Genomic DNA, 24,122 nt, shown 5'->3' with positions numbered 1-24,122 from the left:
GCTTAGCCAATATTGATTCCTTTGTTTTGGCAAAACTGTGTCCTTTAATTTTATTTCCTTGGGAAGATATAGTAGCATGCAATTTGTTTTAATTTGGAAAGTGCACATGTAGACAGGCAGTTTTCTATAATAGTTGTTTTTTCTTGCTCTAAAATAGCTGTAGATGTAGGCACAAAGACAAATAGGCAAACTTGTTTTTATGTGAAAAGTTACTAAATAAAAAATGAAGACTAATCAACACTGCTTGTAAGCGTACCAGTCTAAAATGAAGATGGAAGTTATTCTCTTGATTATTCTTGACTTCTGGACTGCCAGTGTGTGTAGATTAGACTTAATACCAACCTATAAACCAGTCTGTGAAGCTAATTTCTCAACAAGGTGTACTGGAAAATAAGATGACAGGAATAAATAGTTTTTATAGTAATAGTTTTTATTTTTCGTAATTAAAACTAATAATAGTTTTAAATTTTCACATAGTCTTTACTACTCCTGGGCCTTTCTGAAGTTTCTAAAAAATTTGATTTTTTTTCCTAATAAACTATTTTTAAAATTTATTTTGGGGAGGCTGGTAACAGACTATCTTTACAGTAGGAAAGAAGTTATGTTTGCTCTTACCTCTTATCTCAGTATATATTGAATTTTCTTCTGTCAAGGTGAAGATGAAAAATATACTTGAGAACAAGGTAAAGAAATACATATTTTAAAGAAAATACATATTTAAAGAAATACATATTTTATGTAGAGAATTAATAAATGAGAAAGCAGTAATAATGTTCAGGATAATTGCTACTTTTTTTTTCCTCTTGGCATAACCTCAGAATATCCATTAGGTAGTGCACTGAAGATTACATCTTCTGTTAATGATAGGGATCATTTGTTCCTTATTGCTGATATATTAGGATTTTTAGCAGTTGCAGAAAATTAATTGCACAGAAAACTACATATATTTGTCCTTTAATCCACTTTGGAAATGCATATAGAACTGTCTCCTCTATTTTTTTCCAATAAATATATCCATGAATTGAGCATTAAACTGCAGCTAAAATTTCTGAACTCTGCTTTAGAAACAGTGCGTTGTTTCTCAATTATTTTCATGAGAAAATAATGCAAAAGGATCAAGGCCAGGATTGATCCTTCTGAGGATGGGTTCTGAACCCTAGATTGTATAGCTGGAGGTTTTTTGGTCCAGGTCCTTCATTTGTGCTTCCATGCAACAAGGTGAGGGTTTTGAATAGCATTGGACATAGAGCTGCTTTGTCTTGTGTGTGATTATTGCAAGTCTGTTGATGGGAGAATACTTTTCTCATCTCCAAAATATTCAGGTATTTTAAAGGAGTTAGCTATCAGAAACAGTAAAAAATTCACACTTGCGGTTATCAGCATAAAGAAGAGATACACTTCTAAGATTTTCTTTCACTTACGATTTGTGCTGTTGTTTTGCGGTTTTTTTTAATAGTTGCAGTACTTAAAAAAAAAAGAATGTGCAATCCAGTTTATTTAGCTGTATTAACCAGGGAGACAAAACACCTTTCTTATTGGAGAGCTGGGATCTCAGACTTCTACAGAGAAGATCAGTAACATCTTGGTACTGCGCAGATCCCTTAAGAGCTCTGCTGACAGAGACAGTGGCAGATAAAAATGGGAGCATAGTAAAGAAAACAAGAACAGTGGCTTTGCTTACTTGTCTTTGAACAAGTTTGGGGCAAATACATATTGTACACTAGCAATCCAACAGCTTAACCTCAATTTTATTTTTCACTTTTTATTTTCTCTTTATTTTTTCTGGACAGCATCCAAACTCAGATGATAGTTGTGATTCACTAGGGCTTATGTATTTATTTATTTATTTATTTCTGATAGTAATTAAACAAGCTTATTAATTATCTTCAAATTTTTACCTGTCTGAGATTATCATGCTATACTTGTAAGGGTTTGTAAGGGTTAGCTGTATAAAGCAAGCTTGGTTTGCAGGACTGCTGTGGAGGTTCTGGTTTATTTTTTGGTTTATAGCTTGCAAAGATGCATATTCATTCATTTCTGTAGCATCTGTGAGTGTCTGAATTTGTCTCCAAGTGTGCAACAATTCATTTCTGAAAATTGCCAAAACATTCTGTTAATTGACAGTTGTCTTTACAGTTTTGGCAGAAAGAGCAATGATTTAAAGGCTGCAAGAGCTCATTTGGTCTTCCAACCTATGAGACATTTATTTGAGAGAGACTTAAAGGTTGTTATACTACCTGCTGTGCTATTCTCTGTCCTTCTGTCAAAGAAAAATATAATAGTAAATTAGAAAAAAATTGTATGCTGTTTTCTGATATCTTTTACTGATGCAGTTTGGTTAGATTTTAATGTTCTGTCTTCATGATAGTGCTTATCCCACAAGGACCAGTTTTTTAGAGTGAAATGTGCCATAGGATATAGATAATTTATAGTACAGGTTCCATTCAGAACTGGGTTATATGTACAGCTGCAAACAGGTTATATTTTTTCCCCCTTACTTTATAGTATACAAGGAGAAACAGACCTAAAATACTAAATTTATTCATTTCTATTGAGGAGAATACTCTTTTTTTCACATAAAGCTAATGAACAATTACAAATACAGAAATTACAATGATCAAAGGCCTTTTGTTTTGAATGAGCCTAATTATAGTACTTTCATTTATCTTGGAACAAGCATTTTTAATTTTTCATCATGCATAGCATTTGAAACAAATGCATGCTCAAATTATTCTAAAATTCTGAGTGAAATATTGATGATGGCAAAATTGGATAAGAAAAGCCTGAAACACATCTGCATGTTAAATTTATTTTAAAATAATTTACTGATTACTGTGCCCCTTTTGCTACTTCATCATGATGGGGTTATTTGTTTAATTTCTGAATATTGCAGATAAAATTACCAGCCTTATGAGATTTAAACAGACACTCCCTACATCCCATTCTTGTGTGCACACAAAAAAGGTGGTAGAAATCCTCTCTTTGTATATTCGTTCTTGTTTTGAAGCCAGTGTTCAGTGCTGACTGATGTGGAGTTAAAATCTTTTTTTCAGGAATGTGGAATGGCTCGGGACACTACAATGCCCAAACTGAACTTTGAGTATTGGTTGGATAAAGCTGTTGAGTGGGGTCAAGCCACTACTTTGGAATCACAGAAAGATGTGTGCCTTCACTTGCCCCAGCTCCAGGAATTTCTACATCAGCTTTATGAAACAATAAAACATTTGGTAAGTGGCTTTAGAAGGAAGAGTGACCTGTTTTGAAGAGGTCCTCCAAAACAATCTGCACCGTGTTTTGACAAAACCAGAAGGTAACAGTAGCAAAAAGGTTTATCTTGTTGACCTAAGGTAGTACTGGATCAGGGGGGCAAACTGGGGAAATAGTCACAGGTAATGCAAACAGGAGTGTGCTTCTTGTTTCCCTGATTTATTGTGAAAGGGGCTTTTTCTGCTTGATCAGTTGATGTCACGTTAAGTTTCCCAGCCAACGCTCTAGCCTCTTAAAAAAACTCTTTAAGTAAAGAAGAATGTGATTCTGGTTGTCAGGTCATAAATTGGATGATTTAAAGGCCTTAACATGCAAAACTGTGACTAAACCTTTAAATCTTAGGGGGTCTGCTGACATGTTAACCCCAGTGCTTGTTATGGCACACACAGTGAATTCTAGCAGCATGGTCAGATCACTGGCATAAGCTTCTGCCTGTTCTGTTTATTGATTTAATTGTTGTCTGCACTCTTGAGTAAAAGTAGTTGTTAATGTTTAGTTGCTAGTATGTTTTTCTGAGCATCACTTTTTCAGTGTATATATTCAGTATAATTAGCCTTAGAAGTACTGCATTATGGCATAAGGCTTGCTTCTTCTGGAAGTTCTTTTTTTAAAATATTCTTATCTATAGACTGCAGAGTGAGGTTTGTTTCTGAACTGACTTTAAATGTTAAACTTTAAACATTTAAAAAACTTGCTACTTCACATAATCTGAGGCATGGCCTGAAATAGACTTTGTGAATATGGTCCCAGAAAGTCTTGGTATAGCCCCAAACATGAGACAATGTAAGGAATTTATTGTAGTAGCAGGAGATGCTCATCCTCCTTGCTACTTGTATGTTATCTCAGTGCAGCACTATTTTTCAATGCCTTTATTAGATAGTAAAGCTACAAAAATGGAAAAATAAGACTGACTACACAGGATTGTATATAAACTACTTTGTTATAGTGAAACGTCTTTCTGTTTGGTTAGAAGTTAAATGTCAGTTTGTTACTGGCTAGTTATTAAAGAAGTTAACTTAAAGAAAGCAAACAAAAGTAACAAAGTAAGTTTATGCCACCGTAGATATTTATCTCTTCAGAAACTGTGAGCCAGTGTATTATAACAATGACAACCAACAAAAATGTGTGTTAATTAGGCATTTAATACAATGACATTATGTACTTGCTGGTAACTAATACTGATCTGCTGGGTATGAGGCAAATAAACAAATTTTCTAACATAGTTAAGTATGAGGTAAGAAAATTACCTAAATTTTAACTTACTTGAATGATGATATTATAGAAAATCTACATACCTGCATGTGTTTTGCTTTCAGAGCATTTCACAGTATAATAATTTGGATTGTAATTTACAGCAGTGAGTATCATTAACAGTTCTCTTAACCTACTTTTGATATGCAGTATATTTACTATCTTTCTGTTTGTGTTTTAGCAGGGTCCCACTGTAGCAATCCAGCAGTTCCCTTTAATTGGACAGCTTCTAGGAAGGCTCTGTTGGAATCCTTCTGTTATAGGATATGGTAAGAATGTGTTGAGATATTTCTGCAGCAATTCCATAAACTTTATTTTGTAGAAATTAGGAAAATATGAATTGTTATATACTATGATTTTTTTTTTCCATAAAAACACAGCATTCCCTTTTACTGAAGTAAACTTTTGAGATGAAAAGGCTATCCATGGTGCTTTAAATATATGGGCTTCAGAAATGTTAAATTCACTTTTGGATCTAATTAATTTAATGGAATCTTGGCTTGGGACCAGTAAGTTTTAAACCCAGTGAGTGTTTATGTGCATCACGATTTCCATTCTCATTTTTTGTTGTATCGATTACATTTTACTGGAGTCTCAAAATGTACAAAATCTAGTGCTTCAAATTCTTTCAATGGAAGTTTCCTTCCATGTGTATCAGAATATACATGTATGCTAAGACAGAAGAAATAACTTATCTGATGTGTGTGTTTTGTAATTAGTCTGTGTTATGATTGTCTTTGTTTTTATTGAATCCTTAGGATGTATTTTCCCCGTCTCTCTGTCCTTAACTAGTGACAATGCACATTAAATTAAAACAGTAAAGTAGTAACATAGGAAAAAAGCATATGGAAAAACAAAATGCTCTTACTGGTGATGAATATGTGCGTGGTTGAGAATATAGAAGAGAAAATAAATTTGGCACAGGAAAACTGTTTGGAGGGAGGAGGCACTCCTTGTGCTATGTCATCAACAGTTCTGATGCATTTTTCGGGAACTGAGATGTTAAATTTTTGATAAATTACTTGCGATCTCATTTAAGCAGAAAAGTGATTCTGAGCTTCCCTGTGAGCTCCCTTAAAATTTAAGCAGAAAAGTGATTCTGAGCTTCCCTGTGAGCTCCCTTATTCCCTTAAAATAACTTTTTAAGAACAAAACTGTCTTTTGTTCTTATTACAACTACAGATAAGAAAAGGGAAAGAAAAGAAAAATTAAATAACATTATGTCTCTTCTGCTTTATGCTTCTTTTTGGGGAAATAGAGAAAAGGTCAAATTTTTTTCAGCTAGAAGGGTTTTTTAAGTCAAGCACAGCATACATCTTCTGTTTTGGCTTTGTCTTCTAGACAGCTCCAAGCACAGGCAAAACGAACTTGTCTGTAGAGCACATCGTAGATGTGTGTAACATCAGCATTTCACCTCTGAAAGCAAAATTTGGGAAGGAAACAGGTTTAGACATAGACCACTTTTGCAGAGCAACAAATGTGTGCTTTTTGTAAAGCCTTTTCATACTTACTGATTTATTTTCACTATGGAGAGGTTTCCCTTCTAATCATAGGTTTTGAGTGTGTTGGTAACCATTAATGTTGACATGCTTTGCTTCTAAGTTTTTGTTTGGAATATGCAAGTCTTCAAACCGTAAGTTTTTCTGGGCTGACAGTATATTGTGTTGTAGAAAGTAACTTCACCTATATTTCTCATCAGAGTTGAAAGCCATCTCTGTCTGCTTTTGGCTCCTTTTCACAAAAATTCCAGCAGTACATTCTTGGTTTCCTCGACTTCTTTCCTCTTTTTTGTGTTCCTTCAGCATTTTCTGAAGCTGCAATTTGCACTTCTTCTGCAATTTGGTCATTACCTCTGAAGTTTGCTTGACAATGAAGTCTTGCTACAGTTTGGGTTTTTTTGTCTCCAAGTGGCAAGCAAACCAGAGAGCTTTACTTGCTGAAAATGGAATCCTTCACTTTAATGCTTAAAGATTTTCTGACATTGATAGACCTGAAGATGTCTGCTTATACATTCCCACCACTTCCTCTTCTTAGAGCCACCTGAGCACTCTTTGGATTGGTGGCATTTTAGATTCAGCAGTTTTTCATTTTGTTTGGCACTGGTTCTGAAGATATTCTTTAAGATAGTGCTGGCTATAGCGGATGCTGACTCTCAAGTGGGTTTCATATAATTTCTCATTCGGATAAATAGCTAATTCAGGCATATGTCGAGATCAGGCCACCCTCACAGAAGAAGGAACTAATTTTGTTCAATTCAGTCTTTCATACTAAAAAATGGAGCAGGAAAAACATTATACTTTTGCATCATGTCCAAACCACAATACCTGTCGCCTTAGATGAATGTCTGTTGGTGCTGGAGGCTGACATGGCTGGCCACTCAGTGCAGGAAGCATAGTCTCTGAGGGAAAATAATCTCCTCATAAACACTCCTGAGGAGGAGATGACCAAGTTAGCCTTATTTAGAATGCTAATGTGAGGGAAGCACGACTGAAGAAAATCTCATGACTGTACTTGTGGTCCTGAACCACAAGGGATACAGGAGGAATTCAGTTTTGGTTAGGAATTCCAGTGGTGGTGGTTTTTCTGTTTGGGTTTTTTTTGTGTGTGGGGGGTTTTTTGTTTTTTTGGTTTTTTTTGCTGGGGGCGGGGGGGTGTGTTTGTTTTTTTTTGTTTGTTTGCTTGGTTTTGGTTGGTTTTTTTGTGGGCTGTGTGATTATCTTCTCAGTAGCACCCTTCTGGTTTGAGTTTTAAGCCGAAATGCCTCGAACCCCGAACTAATACTATAAATGCTGGGAGGTTTCTTGGTGACTCTTTATGTCAGTAAATGTGTGTGAGCAGGCAAGCTTGGGAATGGACTAATTTCAACAGAAAGTTCAGTTTTAGCTAATCCACATTTTGTGATATGTTTCAATAAAATTTTACAATGAACTCTAAAAATAATATTTTTGGCTGTAAGATTAGGGTTTTCTTTTTTCTGTCTGGCCGCAGGGTATTTATAAACTGAATGTGCTTGGGATGACTGAGACTACCTTGTGTTATGAGAAAAACATTCCTTTTGGTTCTTTGTCTGGTTTTTTTATAGTTTTTTTTTTGTTGTGAGATTGGTGAGAAAGAAGTACAAAATTATCATAAAGGTTTGGACTTTTGACTGGTTGTTTTGTTGGAGGTGTTTCAGATCTTTTGTTTGTTTGCTTGTTTATTTCTTTGGGCTTCTTTTCCCTTTTTTGGTTGGTGTTGTGCTTTTCTTTTTTTTATTTTTTTTCCCAAAGCAGCTTGGCAGCAGTCTAAAATTTCCTACAGATTTTTTTTATTCTCTTTGTTGGAATACAACATTAACCTCCTTAAAGGAGTCCTGTAGATAGGTGGTACTTTTTTGAGCTGGAGTATCCAGCTTTGAGTTTTTAATTTTATTTCTGTGGATGTATTAATTGGTTGTTTGGGTATTAGTCAACCTTTCATGCCATAATAAGATCAAATGCCTTTGTTTGTATCCTGATAATGCTTTTCAGTGTTCATCATGATGATAGGTTTTCCATTGAGATCACAGTTGCTAGAAAACTGGGAGGAAAAAATCCACCACTAGGTTTTCGATGGCTCTGTGTTTGGTCTTTTGATAGGATTATATTTTGCAGCTGCTGTAATTATTTTAAGATCTGGGCTAATCTTCCCATCTTTCATCCCCTGTTCCAGGGCAGCTGTGAAAACAGTGAACCAAGAGTTTCCCTCAGAGTGTGTCATGGGGTATATCAGCAAGACTATGGGCTCTTTTTTTCACAGATCTATGGGAGGCTACCTCAGGTTTGGTCAAAAAGTAATTTTTTGAAATAGGAAAATCTGAAATTGTACCAGTTCCTTATTTTTTTGGAAACTTTTGACTTATCTATGAGACCAGCAGAGGTTGGTTTCACTGGGGATGAAGTTTGAATCTATCTGTGTTAATCTGTGTAAATTTATTATGCTAGAAAAGTGTACCAGCTCAGTTTATCTAGGCTTTGTTTTCATCATTTTAGCTTTCATCATACTGATTGGCATTTTGCATATTGGAGCAATACATGCAAAGTGTTTTATAGTATGCAGCAAGTCATCACATGTAACAAAAAATCTTCTCATCCAGAAATCTTTTCAAGCAGTTACATGTATTTTCTTCACATCTTTTCTTAATTTTTTAAGTTAAAAGAAACCCAAAATTTAAATAAAATTACTTAGTGACATATTGTAGACATACACTATAAACTGTATGAGTCAAAAGAAGAAATACTTGAACTATGTATATGTTGTTTGAGATAAGAGGTGTGGAGTTGATGCGTTCTTCCCTTTTACTGTGTAATTTATATAATTGAAGGGTATGTCAAAAGCCAGATTTCACAATCAGGCAATATTTAGTATTAGTAATTAATAATGTTTAAAATCTTTATTTTCCAAGAAGGAATTTGCTGTGGTTTAGTCATTTAAGTAAATGAACCACTCATTATTTTTTCCTCACAGATAATGTCATAGGACAGTTTAGATGAGGGTGCTTTTGAAGAAGATAGTTGTCTGTTGGTGCTGATGTCTGAATGCCAGTTGGGTATAATTGGGATTTAAGAACTTCTGCTGAGCAGTGTGCAAGATGCATCCTTTAGCTGCAGAATTACAAAACATAGGAAATTATTAGCCTTGTAAAAATCCATATTGAAACAAGTCCCCAAACACACAAAGGCAGAGTTCCCCAAACTGTGGTGGGTTAAAAGTGTATGCTTGGGAAACCATTTCTATTGCAGAGATGTTAGTCAGTGGGAGGTAATGTCAGTAATGGCCTCCGGGTTTGTTGGACATTTATTGAGGAATACTGGTTTAAATCAGTGTTAACGTCTTTGGTCACCTGGTGAAAATACAGGCATTACTTAATGGACCTTTTATTTTTTCCTCAGGCTTTCTCAACAAAACACTTCTAAATAATACTGTTTATTGCATCCTGGATAACAAATACACAGAAAACAAAAGAATTTACTTGTTCAGCTTGATAATCAAATTGTCTCATAACATAATGTCTAAAACTGATAGTATCACTGATTTGTATTATTTTTAACAAGAAGCTTATTGCTTACTAAGTGAACATTATATCTGAACTACATCTGGTTTTCAGAATTTTCATTTCAATCACACACAATTTTGTTCTGGCATTAAATCCACTGTAGAACATCTTAGTATGTGCCAAAGAACATTAGGAAAAAAGCCACCAAAGCCTATTGAAAACAAAGTTGTGGGAAATAATCATGAGTTAAATGTCTCTTCAGCTGCTTACTTCAGATAATCAGCTCCTCTATAATATCTGTTCATCTGAGCAGTGAGAGTTGTGCTCGTTTTGTAGTAGATTCTTAAAGAAGAGACCTAATTTCAAACAGTGGCTTAGAATTAAGTAAAACCCAATCTGATCCTTAACAGAAAATTGGAATAGGATTTTTTTGCATTATCATTTAGCTATTCTGCTATCAGCAGAAATGTCATATTCCTGAGGCATGGAGACTCTTCCTCTATTTTTACAGAGAACTTGGTAATTTATATTCTAGTTATGAATGATTTCATACTTCACAAACTTTAGTTTTTTGTAACTGAGCATGTTTGAGTTGTGAAAGCTTTAGACACAATATAATAAACTATTTTACTACTCTAGACTATTGTCTCTTATTAATGATATTATTTACTGTGTTGAAAGTTCCTTGAAGGTAGCTTCAGGTATTATTTATGCGAGTGAATTACTAGGTCCTGCAAATTTCTTAAGATCATCTAACTGTTGTATAGATTCTGAACACTTTGGTACCATTTAAACTGCTGTTGAAGGAAATGATTACACAGGTATATAGTGATTAAAGTTAAGTGTGTGGTATGAATCTGGTAGAATAGAAGCAGCATGAATTGAGGCTGATATTTAGGGCATCAATTTTGTGGATGAATAGGGATTGTTGTGTGTAATTCTGTCTGTGTTTTGTATGGGTTTTTCTTTTCCCTCTAAGTGTATCTTTATTTGCTTTTTCCCTGCAGATGAAAGCCAGAAGACTCTGATGTGGTGCTTATGCTGTCTGTACAGCAGTGAACCACAGAATGCTGTGGAACTGAAGGCCAACAGCTGGATACGGGTAAGTGAATGGATCCTTCCCTGGGCTGCTTTGAATTAAATTGATGATTTAAAGGTTCTACATCTATAGCATAGATACACTGTCATTCTGTCATTCAAGAAACTGCTCCAAATACAATTTGCATACATATTGTGTTGAAGAATATATGATTCTAATTATAACAGAGTCAGTGTTAGTCTCATTTTAAATCTTAAAAGGATGAGGTATTTTACATTAGATAGTTTTGATGTTCTTCCTAGATTCACCAGGTCTAGTATCCTTGAATAAGGAGCAGAAAGGGAAGCAAATGTTGCTATTAAAAATAAAGAAGCTTTCAATTAGGATAAAACACATAACCTGGAAAAATGTCATGGTTTGTTTAGAAAACAGCTTATATTTGTTTCGCAATTTTATTCGTTTTAGGTTTTGTTTAATCTCCTGCCTATGAAGAATTTAATTGTATCTGAACTTTTTTCAAAGACAGTCAGAGAGGGAAGAGGCAGTGCTTGTGTGTGGATTTGTATTTAGTGACTTAATGAATAATGAATATCTAACTTTAGTCCCAAAATTAGAGTTTTGCATGGCACATCTGTTCAAATTTTTCATATTTCCACACTGAATTAACAAAGCGCATCAGCATGTAAATAGCTTGCAGCATATTGATGCTTAATATTTTACATGGCTGACTAATTTGAGGGTGCAGCTCTGTTGTGTCCTTCGTTTTTCCATGGTTCCATGTAAAAATGTGGTAGAAAATATAAAGGGAATTTTTAAAAATCTTTTGGTCCTCACAACTTGTGAGAATGTAGCAGCCTAATCAATCTTTATGTACAGCTCTGCTAAAGCTGGAGATAGATTACTAGATTTCTGTAGGTAGATAATTTCTTACTTACTAGTTTGTGTGTCATATTATCTAGGTATGCATGTAATACTAGTTTGTACAAATTATTATAAAATAATTGATGATGATGACAATGCACATTTGTGTTGTTAGTAAACAGCTATTGTTGATATAAAAGTAGTAGTCTTAGAAATATGTTCTCACAGTCTTTTTGGTGGCCTTGGGTATATACCTGTTAAGTGGGCTGTACCTCTTACCATGAAAATTTGAACAATTTAATGCTGAGTAAAATCACCCTTATTTTTTTCCTGTCTTTAATGTTTTGCAGGAGGCTTTTACTGAGGTTAGTATACTTTTAATTCAAAGCGTGGCAATGCTTGAATACCGAAGTAAACTGACACAAAAAACCCCTCTGCTTTTCCTTGCTGATTCATTGTATTCTTTGTAATGAAACAGGAGAGGCACGGTGGTATGCAGTTAGTTGCTAAACAGAGCAAAATTTGTCCATTTTGTTTTTTAGTAGCATAGCATATACATATGCATTAATGATGCATGTTGATAACATGTGCATTAGTGATGCTCAGTGGTGAGGGAGAGTTGTACCCAGTCTACTACAGACAGAAAAAAAAACTTCAGTTGTTTTAATCTACAACGTCTGACTCATCTGATTCATGTAACTGAATTGATGCTGATATAGGAAAAAGTATCAGGTAAGCAGGAACAAACAGTTGGAGATGGATGGAGATGGGGCTGCTGCTTTTGTCTTGTATTGAAACTAACACATCAAGTATTTGATTCAAACTGCCCTGTAATATGCAGAGATTTTCCACCTACTCTGTGTGTTTCAATCACCTGTAATAGCCACTGTGACTTGATGGGTCAAGAGTTAACCTAAAGGTTAGGGAAAGAGGGCATGTAGGAATTCAAAACACAAACATATCTTACTCGCTATTTTTATCATTCAGCACTTACCTGGTTGTATAAGGTGAATGCAGCACCTCATGAGAATACAGCAGTTGGGATTAAAAGAAAGGGTATTTATTAAATTGTTTTCTAGAGTTAGTAGAATTTCTTCTCAGTTTTTTACTGCCCAGTGGGTGTAAAAGGTTTTATTTCCCTTTCCTGATCATCACTGTCATTCTAGTCACCGGCAATTGTGGTATGATAAGGACTATCACGCTTGTTTTTACAGAAGAACCTAAACTAAATGTTTTGCTACTCTTGAGGGTTTTCTTTTGCCATCTGTGATAATGATTTATATTTAAAAAAACAAACAAAATCCAAAGCCGTATTTGATTAGAAAATTACATTATTTGGTCAAGTTATTGTTGAATCTTTTCTTTCCATTGCTTTAATAGCTATGTACATTAACTGTGGCATTACACCTTGCTTTTTTTGTTGGTGGCAGGCGTGAGTTCCTGAGGGATACTGGGGCCATTCAGTGCATCTTTAGCTAAGATCATTGATAGCAGGGCTGATCTCAAGACTTTTGTTTTTAGCTATTAAATTTCATTTTCAAAGTTGCAAAAAATGTATTTAATGTTCAGTGTATTTAATGCTGGCTTACTTGTTAACTTTCCTGCCATTGTCATATAGAAGCTGTGTTGTTATTAATCGCAAGAAGGGTAGTTACACACTTAAAATGCATTATTACTACATTTCTGAAACTAAGAGTGTGCAGGTCGGTAAGTTCTTAAAAGAATAAAATATGAAAAGAAATTTAGTGATGTTTAAATAAAGTGTGTGACGTAGACCGTTTTTAGGATTAGATGCTACTTAAAATGGTAGATATTTTTTGTTTTGTTTATGGCTCTGAGCCTTAGTGTTGGAGTCCACATTACACAGGTCTTTTGTAAAGCCAAGCACAGCACAGGAAGCCAAGATACATGCTGCCACAGATGTCTCACCAATAAAAACGATCATGACCTGGTGAAACCAGTCTCTAGGAAAGTTTTAGTTTCTCCAGCTGGCGTTCTCTGAGCAGAGATTTTTGGAGCTGTGAAGTACGTATGGTTTTAGGATAGACTTCTGTGTGATGTGGCTAGAACAACTTCCTTTCACTGCTCATTACTCTTGAAATCACATTGCTGCAAGTGAAAGCTTTTTTGAAGCAGGTTTCCTTTTTATTAACTTGGCCACACCTTCTTCTGTGCGCTCAGTTTATGAACTATGGTTATGAGTTGTTTATGTCTCTGGACTTTATTTCCAATGTTGCTTTTCTTTTGCAAATCTGTATCTTATGCATGGCCATATCTATTCCCATCTTTCTTATAAGCCCCTTTTAAATACTGGTAGGCTGCAGTAAAATCCTAAGGCCTTAACACAAGACAATTGTATTTGCTTCTTAGTCTGTTTTATGGGTAGAAGCTTATGTTGTAGGATATATATGTAATACATGGCTTACATGTATTTGCTAAAATATAGTATGCTGAATATGTCAGGCAAAGTTCGAAACTGGACACTGTTGTTTGTAGAACATAGTAATGACAACATTGTTGCCTATGATGATAGCTGTTTGCTAACTTAGAAACAGTGGTGTATATTTTTATATACCAGTAGATGGCATTCTTCCTATTTACATACAGGTACGCATATACTAAGTTTCTGTTAATATCTACACAATTTTCTATTTCACAGCACTCTAATAAATACACTTCCAAGGAAAACTGAACATTTATTTTAACAGTAGTCTCAAATTTAGAAGCCATCTTCCATGCTGCCCTTATTGTGTGGCATTGTTTCGACTTTTAGTTTCTAATGTTGGTTGCAGTAACGAGAATCGTGTATTAAGATTCCTGACATTTTTGGCAACAGTTCAGGATCCTCACTAATAAGAAAATTAATTTCATTATCTTTGCTGTCTTCACAGTGCATTCAGGTGAGCTGAGATTTTAATTTTTCTGCCCATAATTTTTCCACAGATGTAGAAGAATTCTACCTGTGTTTTCACTTTTTTTGATAGTGACTGCTTATTGAAATTTGGGGTTTTAGCACTTAGGGCTTTCTATCCAAGGATGTGTTATATTAAAGAGTATATGTGAACAGTTTACGTGTGAACACTTCAAGCCTTGGTTCTGAAGTACTTACAATGAAAAACTCACATTGCAAATAGCTTGAGTGAAAAGAAACAGCTATTCCTTTTCTCTCACTTCCTCCATCTCTCACTGTTGTAAATTTACAAGTAGTATTCTGAACAGCACAGGTTTTTCTGTATTTCCACTCCTTTGTTTTTCCTATTAATGGTTTCCTAGTAGCTTATTTGTATTATTTAAGGACAAACTGACCAATCCATTCTGAATATCTGTAGCATGTGTCTCATCATATTTCTTGGTTTGCTGCTCCCATGTTTTAATTAATTCTGTAACCTCTTTTTAAATTGCTGCTGTTTCACGAGTTTATTTCCTGTGGGTGTGAGATTTTCCCCGTGATGTGGGGAACAACAAACTGCACATTCTTGTGTGTGTGGCCTCTGGTTAGGAGCCAGCATTCCGTGGTGCAGCAGCACGGGTGCGCTCGGAGCCGGGAGATGGCGATCGCTGCCCTGAGCGCTCGCCGCTGCGTGCCCGCGCATCCCTGCCTGCACAGGGCTCTGACTTGGGGGGTGCCGCACCTCTAATGCAATGCTCTTGTGGCCTTTCCCGGGGGTTTTTATCAAAACACATGATAAAAGGGCAGTATCATCCGGTGGGTTGCTGATCATTTGTTAAACTTGCCATAGAATGGCCTGGGTTGGAAAGGTCCCGCTAGACCACATTGCTCAGATCTCCATCCGGCTTGAAAACTTCCAGGGTTGGGACATTCACCGCTTGTCTGGTAAACCTGTACCAGTGCTTTACTACTCTCGCAGTAGAGAATTTCTTCTAAATATCAAATCTAAGTCTACTCTCTTTTAGTTTGAATCCATTTCCTCTTGTTCTGTCACCACATGCTCTCATAAAAAGTCTCTCCATCTTTCTTGTAGGTTCCCTTCATGTGCTTATGTCACCCCAAAGCCTTTTTTTCTCTAGGCTCACCCCAATTCTCTCAGCCTTTCCTTACAGGAGAGGTGCTCCATCCCTCTGATCATCTTGGTGTTCCTCCTCTGGACTCTCTCCAACAGGTCCATGTCTTTCCTGTGTTGGGGCTGCAGGCTGGATGTAGTGTTCCAGGTGGGGTCTCACCAGAGCAGAGGGTGAAAATAAAAACTGGGAATTAGCTCTTGTACATATACATTATCTTCAGCTATTCTGTGTATTGAAAGTTTTCCTTTCTTAGTTAAAACTAAGAACAGTCATTAAATAAGCATGTCTTATCAAAAAGGAAAGAAGAACATTTTCTATATTTCCTGCTGCTAATGGTTGCCTGTTCTGGAGGCTCTTCTGAACACACAAGAGATTCCAAATAATTACAGGCTAGTGATCCCTTTTCTCATATTGCATTATTTATGTTTGGAGTTTTTTTAGGTTATTCCTATAATTTATGATTGGTTAAAGTCTTGAAGCACTGGAACAATGTATTTTTAGAAGTTTTATTGTTGTGCTATGCTATTATTAATGTTCTTAACATTCATGAAAATTTTTATCCAATTTTTCATGCCACATAGGCATCCTATGGAGAGAGTGGGAAATGCAGATTTTAATGTCATTTCTGAGTTAATAAGCCATCAGAATTGGGTCCAACAAACGCCAGTCTTAAAAACTTAAAGGCTGACTCACAGCCAATAGGTCGTAGTGTAAATTAGAATTTAGAACAAGTGGTGAGCTACATATTAGCAGATATAGACCAAAGCTGTGATTGGTTGTATTCATCAAGCACCAATTGGACAATTAGAGCCAAAAGAAAATGAAAAAGGTTATGTCAGTCAAAGCTAAAACATGGAAAAATTGAAAACTAATTTTGTCAGGGCCACTTATCAAAGCAAATCTGACAGAGAGGAAGAAAGGTGCGCTGAAAGGGCATAAAAAATATTCCAGTTCAGTACAGTAGCACTCAAAGTGCAGAACAAACCTGAAGAGGCCCAGATATTCTGTGACTCTCTCCTGAAGGCCACCTGTTCTATAGAATAACTGGTGTATTTTTTTGGCAATATACAAAGCCAACCCAACACCAATGAATGATTATTCATTTAAATATATAAGAAGAGAATATGTGATAATAACAGAAAAATGGAAGTTTCTGGCTGGTGCCAGATATTAAGTTTTCTATAGCATCAGGCTTGCTTTTAGAAAAACAGTCCTAGTTCAGCCCTCACCACAGGGAAAGCTGCATATAAATAAGTGCGTGTAGTCAGAAGCTCCAAGTAATTTCTGAAAGAAGCAGAATTCCTGAACTAAGTGAAACAAGCACAAGGGGTTTTACACAGGCATAACGCACCTGTGGAGAAGAGTAGAGCAAGACAGATTGTACTAAGAATATCATGAATATGGATGTACTGTATAAAAAGTCTTCTGAATATCCTTCAGATATCAAGTGGCCTGAACCATCCTTAAGTGTACTCTTGTGCAAAACTCTTTGAGAAGCAATATCTGCAGATCTTGAAAGATTTTCAAAACAAAAATTTATAATGGAATAAATAATTTATGAAGGTGAATCCTCAGTTTTGGTGACCATCTCTGCAAATAAAAAAACCCAGAGATGGTATCACTGCAGTCATGTCAATTAAAAAGGGAAAATTCAGCTGTTTGTGTCGTGGGCCTAACATAAACAAAAATAAGAAATCCTAGTTGTCCACTGACCTCAGTTCATGCAGTAAGATGCTTGTGTGGTTTCTTTTTTTTTTTTTTTTTTTTTTGTGAAAATAGAGCTTCATCTTAAATAATAATAATCCAGTTGTGGCCAAAAGGTCGGTAAATAAATTCAGAAATGGAACACTTTTACACTTTTCAGCTCTTAATTATTGCATTTATGAAAGTAAATTCAGACGCTCAACAGAATTACCTTTAGAAAAAATTCAGTGAGGCAAAATGTAGGTGTGGGTCAACTCTTAATCCTTGTAAGATCTGAGGGTATTCAATAGAGAGGCTAATTGAAAAGACTTATTAGTGGCACCTAGTGGGATTGAATATGGAGCAAGTGCAGTGACAGTCCCCAGGGCCAGCAGTGAGCCCAGCAACTGCCGCAGCAGGCCCACAGGGGCGAGGCAGGCCCAGGTTTGGCTGTGGGCCATGGCCAGGCCTCAGGCTCCAGGGCAGCAGGGTGTATGGCCAGCGCAGGCACGGCTGGGCGGAGCTCAGGCAAGGCCCACATGCCTTGAAAGTGTCCCTGCCCATGGTGGATGGGTGGGCTGGATTTAGATCATCTTCAATTCCCCTTCCAACCCAAACCATTCTGTGATGCTCTGTAGGATGTGCACGTAATTGGAATTACAATATTCTCTTCTTAGGTAAAGAATGTTGATTTGATTTTGGGGCCAATATACTTGCCGTCTTTCAGACTCATTGCCTACTATTTTTTTTTGTATGCACACTTTGTCAGATTGTCAGGAGAACATTAGAAATTGTTAGGGAAGGACAAATGTTAAAAGTAATCCAAACATAATGTAAAGAGCTTCTCTCTTCTTTTCCTAAAAGGTATTCTTTAAATAATTAACTCTTTATAGAAGAAAGTCTTCAAGTTCACATTTTTCTAGGAGAAAGGAATTTCAGGTAACATAAAGAAAATATCTAGTGCTCAAATTAGAGTGAACCTCAATATCTGTTCTTTAGTTTGCTTTTTTATGTTAGAGCCTAAATCACTTGTGAATTGTCATTCCACGGGGAATATGGGCCCCATGATCACCTGATGGAAGATGTATTAAAATAGTGTTGGATTTATAATAAAGGATGTCTCTATGAGATAAGAATACTGCTTTAATGACATATATGGGTAATGTGTCTATTAAAAGGCTTATGAGTTGCTAGAGGACATAGTGAGAAACATATATTTTCCTTCTTATCTAGACAACTTTGAAAGAAGGAGATTAAGAGCTGAACAGAGATATCTGAGTTAAAATATGAACATATTTCACCTGCTATTTATTACTGAGAAAGTTAAAGGAGAGAGAATCTGTGTCATAGAGCATAGGTTTTAGCAGGGTTCTATTATAATAGAGAATTTTGAAACTTTTTTTGTTGTCATTTCTCCTCTCTAAAGGGAAAAAAATTTGAGTAGTATTTGGACTAAGATTAATTGTTGTTTTGGGCTATTTCTTACCTTTTTGATAATATCACTGCAATATTTTACCATGATGAAACACAAAATAATCAGAAGGGAATGTCAGTGTAAGAGGGATGGGAAGGCATGGAGCAGGGGATCTGGTTTTCCCTGGCAGTTGTGGGGAGAGGGATGTCTGTGTTCCAGGAGGCATGCATCCAAGAGACAAATGGAAAATGTTAAGTCTCCTGGAGGCCAAAGTAGTTCAAAGTTACTTAATCACTTTCTGAGACTCAGTTTTGTGGTTTTACGGATCTTATGGCTTTTTTGGTATGTTTGGAAAAGCGTTGTCATTCCTCCTCTAACCTGTGCAAATAATCATCAGGAGCTTTGATCACTGCAGAGATCATAGTGTGTTCCTTCAGATGAAAGACGTCTGATGGTGATTTAAGTATGTATCTTGTTTATACTTTTTCTATTAATTTTTACTGTGTTTTTCACTGGTCCTTCAGGAATCTTTAGAGCAGTTTTCCTCAATCACTCTATGTGGAATTTACCCTTGCCTTCCATCAACAGCTTGTATGTAAGAGGGTCTAAAGATATTTCCTCCGAGTGGTCTGGAGTGCTTGGAGACAAATGGGCTTTTACTCATCCTTGATTGTGATATATCCTTTTTCCCTCTTTTGCTGGGTGGTGGCACACTGCTTAGTGCAATACCTCATAGTTACAGCCAGTAGACAGTCTGTGCTTTTCACAGGAGCATTTGCAGCCAACTCCCGGTAAAATTGTTGAAATGATGCAGATACTGCCTGTACCATTTGTTAGAGAAGAGCACATTAACAGCTATGTGTTGTGCACAATAGTGTTGTACTGCTTGATTTTGTGTGATAAAACACACAAAAAATTCAAGAGAATGCATGTAGTATGAGTTTTGAACTCCTTTACCACTTAATGCAGAGATCAGAATTCAAAATAAAGTTTCTGCTTTGAGAACTGCTACTTATTTTGTTGTTTAGGGCTTATTTTGTTATTTTCAAAGTTGCTGTTAAATATTCACTATTGCTGTCAAAGTTGCTATTAAATATTCACTATTAAATATTCTTATAGAGGAAGGGAGCAGTTATAATTACAGAGTCATCAGAAATATTCAGTGGATGTAATAACAAAGTGACAGATATATTCTGATATATTAGTATTTTCTAGATACATATCTTATCTAGAATTCACAGTTTTTGTGCTTCTAAGATCTAATGCAACATCTTAGCTCATTATGAAGATGTGGGGTGAATGGGTGGTGTGTCAGACTGTGTCTTGAAGTAGTTAGGTTAAAGTAAGTATTTCAGTGGTAGATCTGCTTTCTTTGTGTCACTGGCTATCCTGTAAGGCAAAATGTTTTCATAATCTTTAAAGAGAGGTATTTAAAGTATCCAGTTTTCAGACCATTTGTGCGCATTAAAAATAACTTGCTATTCAGGTTCAATGGTTTTCTTGTTGGACAGTGCTTACACTGGGGTCTTGCCACAACAGATGCAATAGATTATAAGAAGACGGCTAGTATAATAATTACAGCATGGAACAGACTGCTGGCAGATACAACAACGTAGCATTCTCTTTAATCATAGTGCTTCCCATAGTGTGGGTGGCCACAGGCTGCAGACATTTCAGTCAATCCCTTCTCCATGCAGCAGTGGTTGTAAAAAAGAGCTGAAGTAAACAGCATTCCACAGACCATTAAGGGGTTTTAATTTTGAAAAAATATAGCTTCCCTTCACCCCTCCTTTTCACTGCTTGCTTCTGTCAGCTGTTACCTACCAAATCAGTTTTGCTTGAACTAAATAGTATATAATGTACTATCTATGGGCTCTTTAAAATGTTGGTTGTGCTCTCTTGCGGCTTTTGTTATTCAAATATATATTACTTTAAAACCTGAATGTTTTGTTGGTTTTTGCAGCAAGAAAAAACCTCTAGCCTTACATTAAATCCTGTGTTATGTTAAATTTAAAAGCTTTTCATCTTTTTGTATCCTCCTGATTTTTTTTCCCTTCAATGCCCAGTGTGGTTTTGCTATTTGTGTAAAATGCTTTATTTTCTCCCTAGCCATTAGCACAATACCTTTTCTCCGACCATAATGAAGGGGAACTTTCTTGTGTTTTTTAACCTTGTGGCCAGTTCACTCCTTTGGAGGTTGATTTCCCCTCCTTGATGTTTGACATATAGTCATTTGGAATCTGAGTTGAATGGAATAGATTTAAGCAGCTAAACTTGGTGTCATGAAAATTGTTACATAGCATTTACAGGCCTTTCTTGGAATGTGTAAATCAGCTGCAGTTGAGGACAAATAACTTAATTTTATTTTTAAGTGCATGTGCATGAAGGGATATGTTTTGATAGATGACTTTTTACATTGTAATTAGCCATATGTGGAATCAAGTGCGTGAATGAGCTTGAAAGAAATGTCTTAAGTGTCAGTGAGTAACAGATAGTTCAAAGTGAATGTTCATTTGAATCAAAACAGAGGACAGAGGACTTACACAGACTTGTGTTTAAGATCTGACATAAATAATTAAAGCCTAATGACTTAATGAGCTCTTAATGTGCTAAGAGACTTCTCAAATTTTAAATTACTAGCTAAAATTGAATCTTAAGAATCAAGTTGGCTTGCTTTGCAATGTGTCCCAAGGGAGTAAAGAGTGATTCAGGCATTTTTCTCTCTCCTTTGTGCGATGAATTTGTGTCCCTGATACCAAGGACTTTATCCTGTTGAAGTGAGTGTACTTCCTAGGGTGTACACACCTTAGGAAACCCGCATCTCATAGCAGTATTTGCTTGAAATTTGGCACATCTGCCTCTTTAAACTTGCTAATGTACAGTTCTGTTAAAGATTAAAGACCCCAAGGGTCTTAGGTATGGTTAACTATGGGTGAGAGGAAATACTGCATTGGAAATGGGAATTAGCTGATGAATCAAAGATGAGTAATTGATACAGTGATAGTATATATTAAGAGATTTCTAGTAGAATAGGTTCTAAAACAATTTATTTCATGAAGGATGGGAGAGTGATAAAAGATGTTAAACTTATTCATACAAGAAGAGACTGGGGCTGGATCTGTTTGCCATGGAAAACATTTTAGAATGAAGATTTCTTCATATACAGCACATAAACTATTTCTAATACTTATTATCTTGAAGTTTTACTGAGTTCACTGTCAGTATTTTCTTTTTTCTGTTGTTCTTTCACTTTTGTAAAGTTAGCCAGAGGGAGTTCTTGGTAATTTTGAACATTTTGAAGATTATACATCTAGATAGTTACTTAGTCTTCTCACTAGCTCTTTTGAGAATCAACATTTTAAGCTGACTTGGACATTCTCTGGTCACCTACAGACAGTTGCATTGGTAGGATGTAAGAGAATTTGCAATGTTTTCAAGTTTGCAAGCATTCCTGTAGTCTTCTGGTTGAAAATAGAATGGTATTATGAATGGGAAAAAACAGACCTCTCATCTTCAAATATAATTCTTTAACAATGCCAAGCTAACATGATTATAAAGGATTTCTCAGCTTCTGGGTCGAAATAAACAAAGGCTAAGTATGTCAAAGAACAAAACGAGAAACCAAGGATTCTGCTTTCCTGCAAGGCTGCTTGAGCTTTAACAGCAAGTGTCACAAATTGCTAGCCAGCTGACATTTCTCAGAGCACTTTAGGTTTGCCAGGTGGCTGTAGTAAAGAGTAATGATTTGTTACTGAGACACAAAAAGAGGTCTCTATTTGAAGAAATTCTACTGGCATTAGATATTTTTGCTCAATTTAATATAACTGTGACCAGCAGTTTTTGTATCACCATTATAGGTGTATTTTGTGCTTTTTTTGCTAAGAAGTTCAGTGGACAATTTTCTCCCCTTAAACATTTAACAGCATGAGACTTAGGAAGTCCAAGCCCAAAGGATTAAAGTAATTTTTCCTGAATATCATTGTAAATTAGATGCAGTATTTGCAATGTGTACCTATTGGAAGTATAAAAATGGGTACATGCATTCATTAAAAAAAGCATAAATTTTAGATTGTAATTTTTCTAGAAATTATGTAACTCACAGATTTAAAGTAAAAGTGAAACAATCTTAAAATCCATCCACTCTTTCGAAATTTATTCATCCCTCTTTTCCACACCTTTTTTTGTGTGGATAAAAGGAATTCTTCAGTGGGAAGCTTGTATTTTGGCTTTTGAAAATTGTGGCGGGAAGAAGGAAATTAATTCTAAATCACTGGCTAGTTAAACCAGAGAGCTTTAAAAAAAAAGAAAAAAAGATTTATGGTTTACTCTGGTAGAGCTATTGAATTTCCTTTTGTAACTTAGTGTAAATGTGTGTTTTATTTCAGCATCAAAAGTCTCCTCTTTTTTAATACAAAGAGTAATAGCACTTTCTAGGTGGGTGTTTCTTAAAGAGAAAGGAGAGAGTAAAGGAAAGGAGATTTGAAACTGCTTTTCCTGTCTGAGGCCAAGACTAGACTCAAAGCTTGCCAGCCCAGCAGTTCTTCAGCTTCTTTCCTATGATTTCTGAGGGTTTTGTTAGTGACTTGCAGATGGAGCTTAGGCTTTGGACCTCATCCATTAAAAAGTTTCATGGTCTTAGCCGCAGTAGTAGTGCAATGTGTTTTTACAGTACCAGTGTCACAGAAGGTAACTGAGGTTGAATTGGTGAGGGAAAAACAGTGCAGCCTTCCCTTCCCCTCCCCATAATTTTCTTTTCCACATTTCATTTGGAAATTAGGATCATGTAACATTTTTCATCCATTTTAGGAAACAGAAGTAGAATATGAGACTAGGCTTTTTACTAAGCCTCATGTATCAGCAAGAGTAATACAATTCATAGCATACTTTAATTTCTAAAGAAAAAGCATATTTGTCTCAATGGGTTTTTGAAATTTTTTTCATTTAAATTTTTCTAGTAGGTTTTCATGGTCCTTTAGTGTATTTTTGCCATTCTTGTAAAATGTTTTTAAGGAGAAAAATGTTGAAAGAAAACTGAGGAAATTTGCCTAGTATAAGAGCACCTAAAGCAGTTTTAATGAAGACACTGACTGAAGGTGAGCCTGCTTAATTCTTCAGGGACAGAACAGGGTTAAGGGTAATCATCAGGTAGAGTGTGCAGAACTTCAGAGAATCTATGTTTTCATGTCTGGGAATATGTGAAATGTAATGAAGTCTGAGTATTAACTTTCTGAAAGAATAGTAGTATTGCTGTAGGGGTTTTCTTTTGTTTTATTTTTAGCTCAAAAGTAGTTCAGTCTAGTCATTTATCTGTAGATTTTCTACAACTTGATCACATGTTTGAATGACAAGAGTCTTGTTTTTCTATGATTGTTTAGCAGAATAATTTGTTTATGATCAACTAGTCTGTCATGGTTATCAATAGAGATTTAGATGTAGGCAGATATCAGACTTATGTTCCAAGTGAAGAAGGACTAAAATGAGAAGATCCAGTAAATCCTAAACATAGCCATCAGTTTTATTTAGTGCGCTGGCACAGAATTTAGCTAATGAAAACCATCCTGTATGGATGC

The 24,122-nt window shown here is 35.7% G+C and overlaps 1 protein-coding gene across 5 annotated transcripts in view; it reads left to right on the top strand.

Moving 5' to 3' along the window:
* The window catches only part of FANCC (FA complementation group C), a 74,262-nt gene that overhangs the window by 9,249 nt on the left and 40,891 nt on the right, over positions 1-24,122 (top strand). For 4 of the 5 annotated variants that reach the window (XM_064736577.1, XM_064736575.1, XM_064736579.1 and 1 more), the window contains 3 exons: positions 3,054-3,227; positions 4,700-4,787; positions 10,540-10,634. In XM_064736577.1, coding sequence (XP_064592647.1) covers positions 3,054-3,227; positions 4,700-4,787; positions 10,540-10,634 — 357 coding nt within the window. The remainder of the gene's footprint in view (positions 1-3,053; positions 3,228-4,699; positions 4,788-10,539; positions 10,635-24,122) is intronic. The other variant, XM_064736576.1, reaches the window with a different exon arrangement.

Source organism: Zonotrichia leucophrys, chromosome Z (assembly GCF_028769735.1).
Source record: "Zonotrichia leucophrys gambelii isolate GWCS_2022_RI chromosome Z, RI_Zleu_2.0, whole genome shotgun sequence".
Lineage (NCBI taxonomy): Eukaryota > Metazoa > Chordata > Aves > Passeriformes > Passerellidae > Zonotrichia > Zonotrichia leucophrys.
This window is presented reverse-complemented; position numbering and strand designations above follow the sequence as displayed.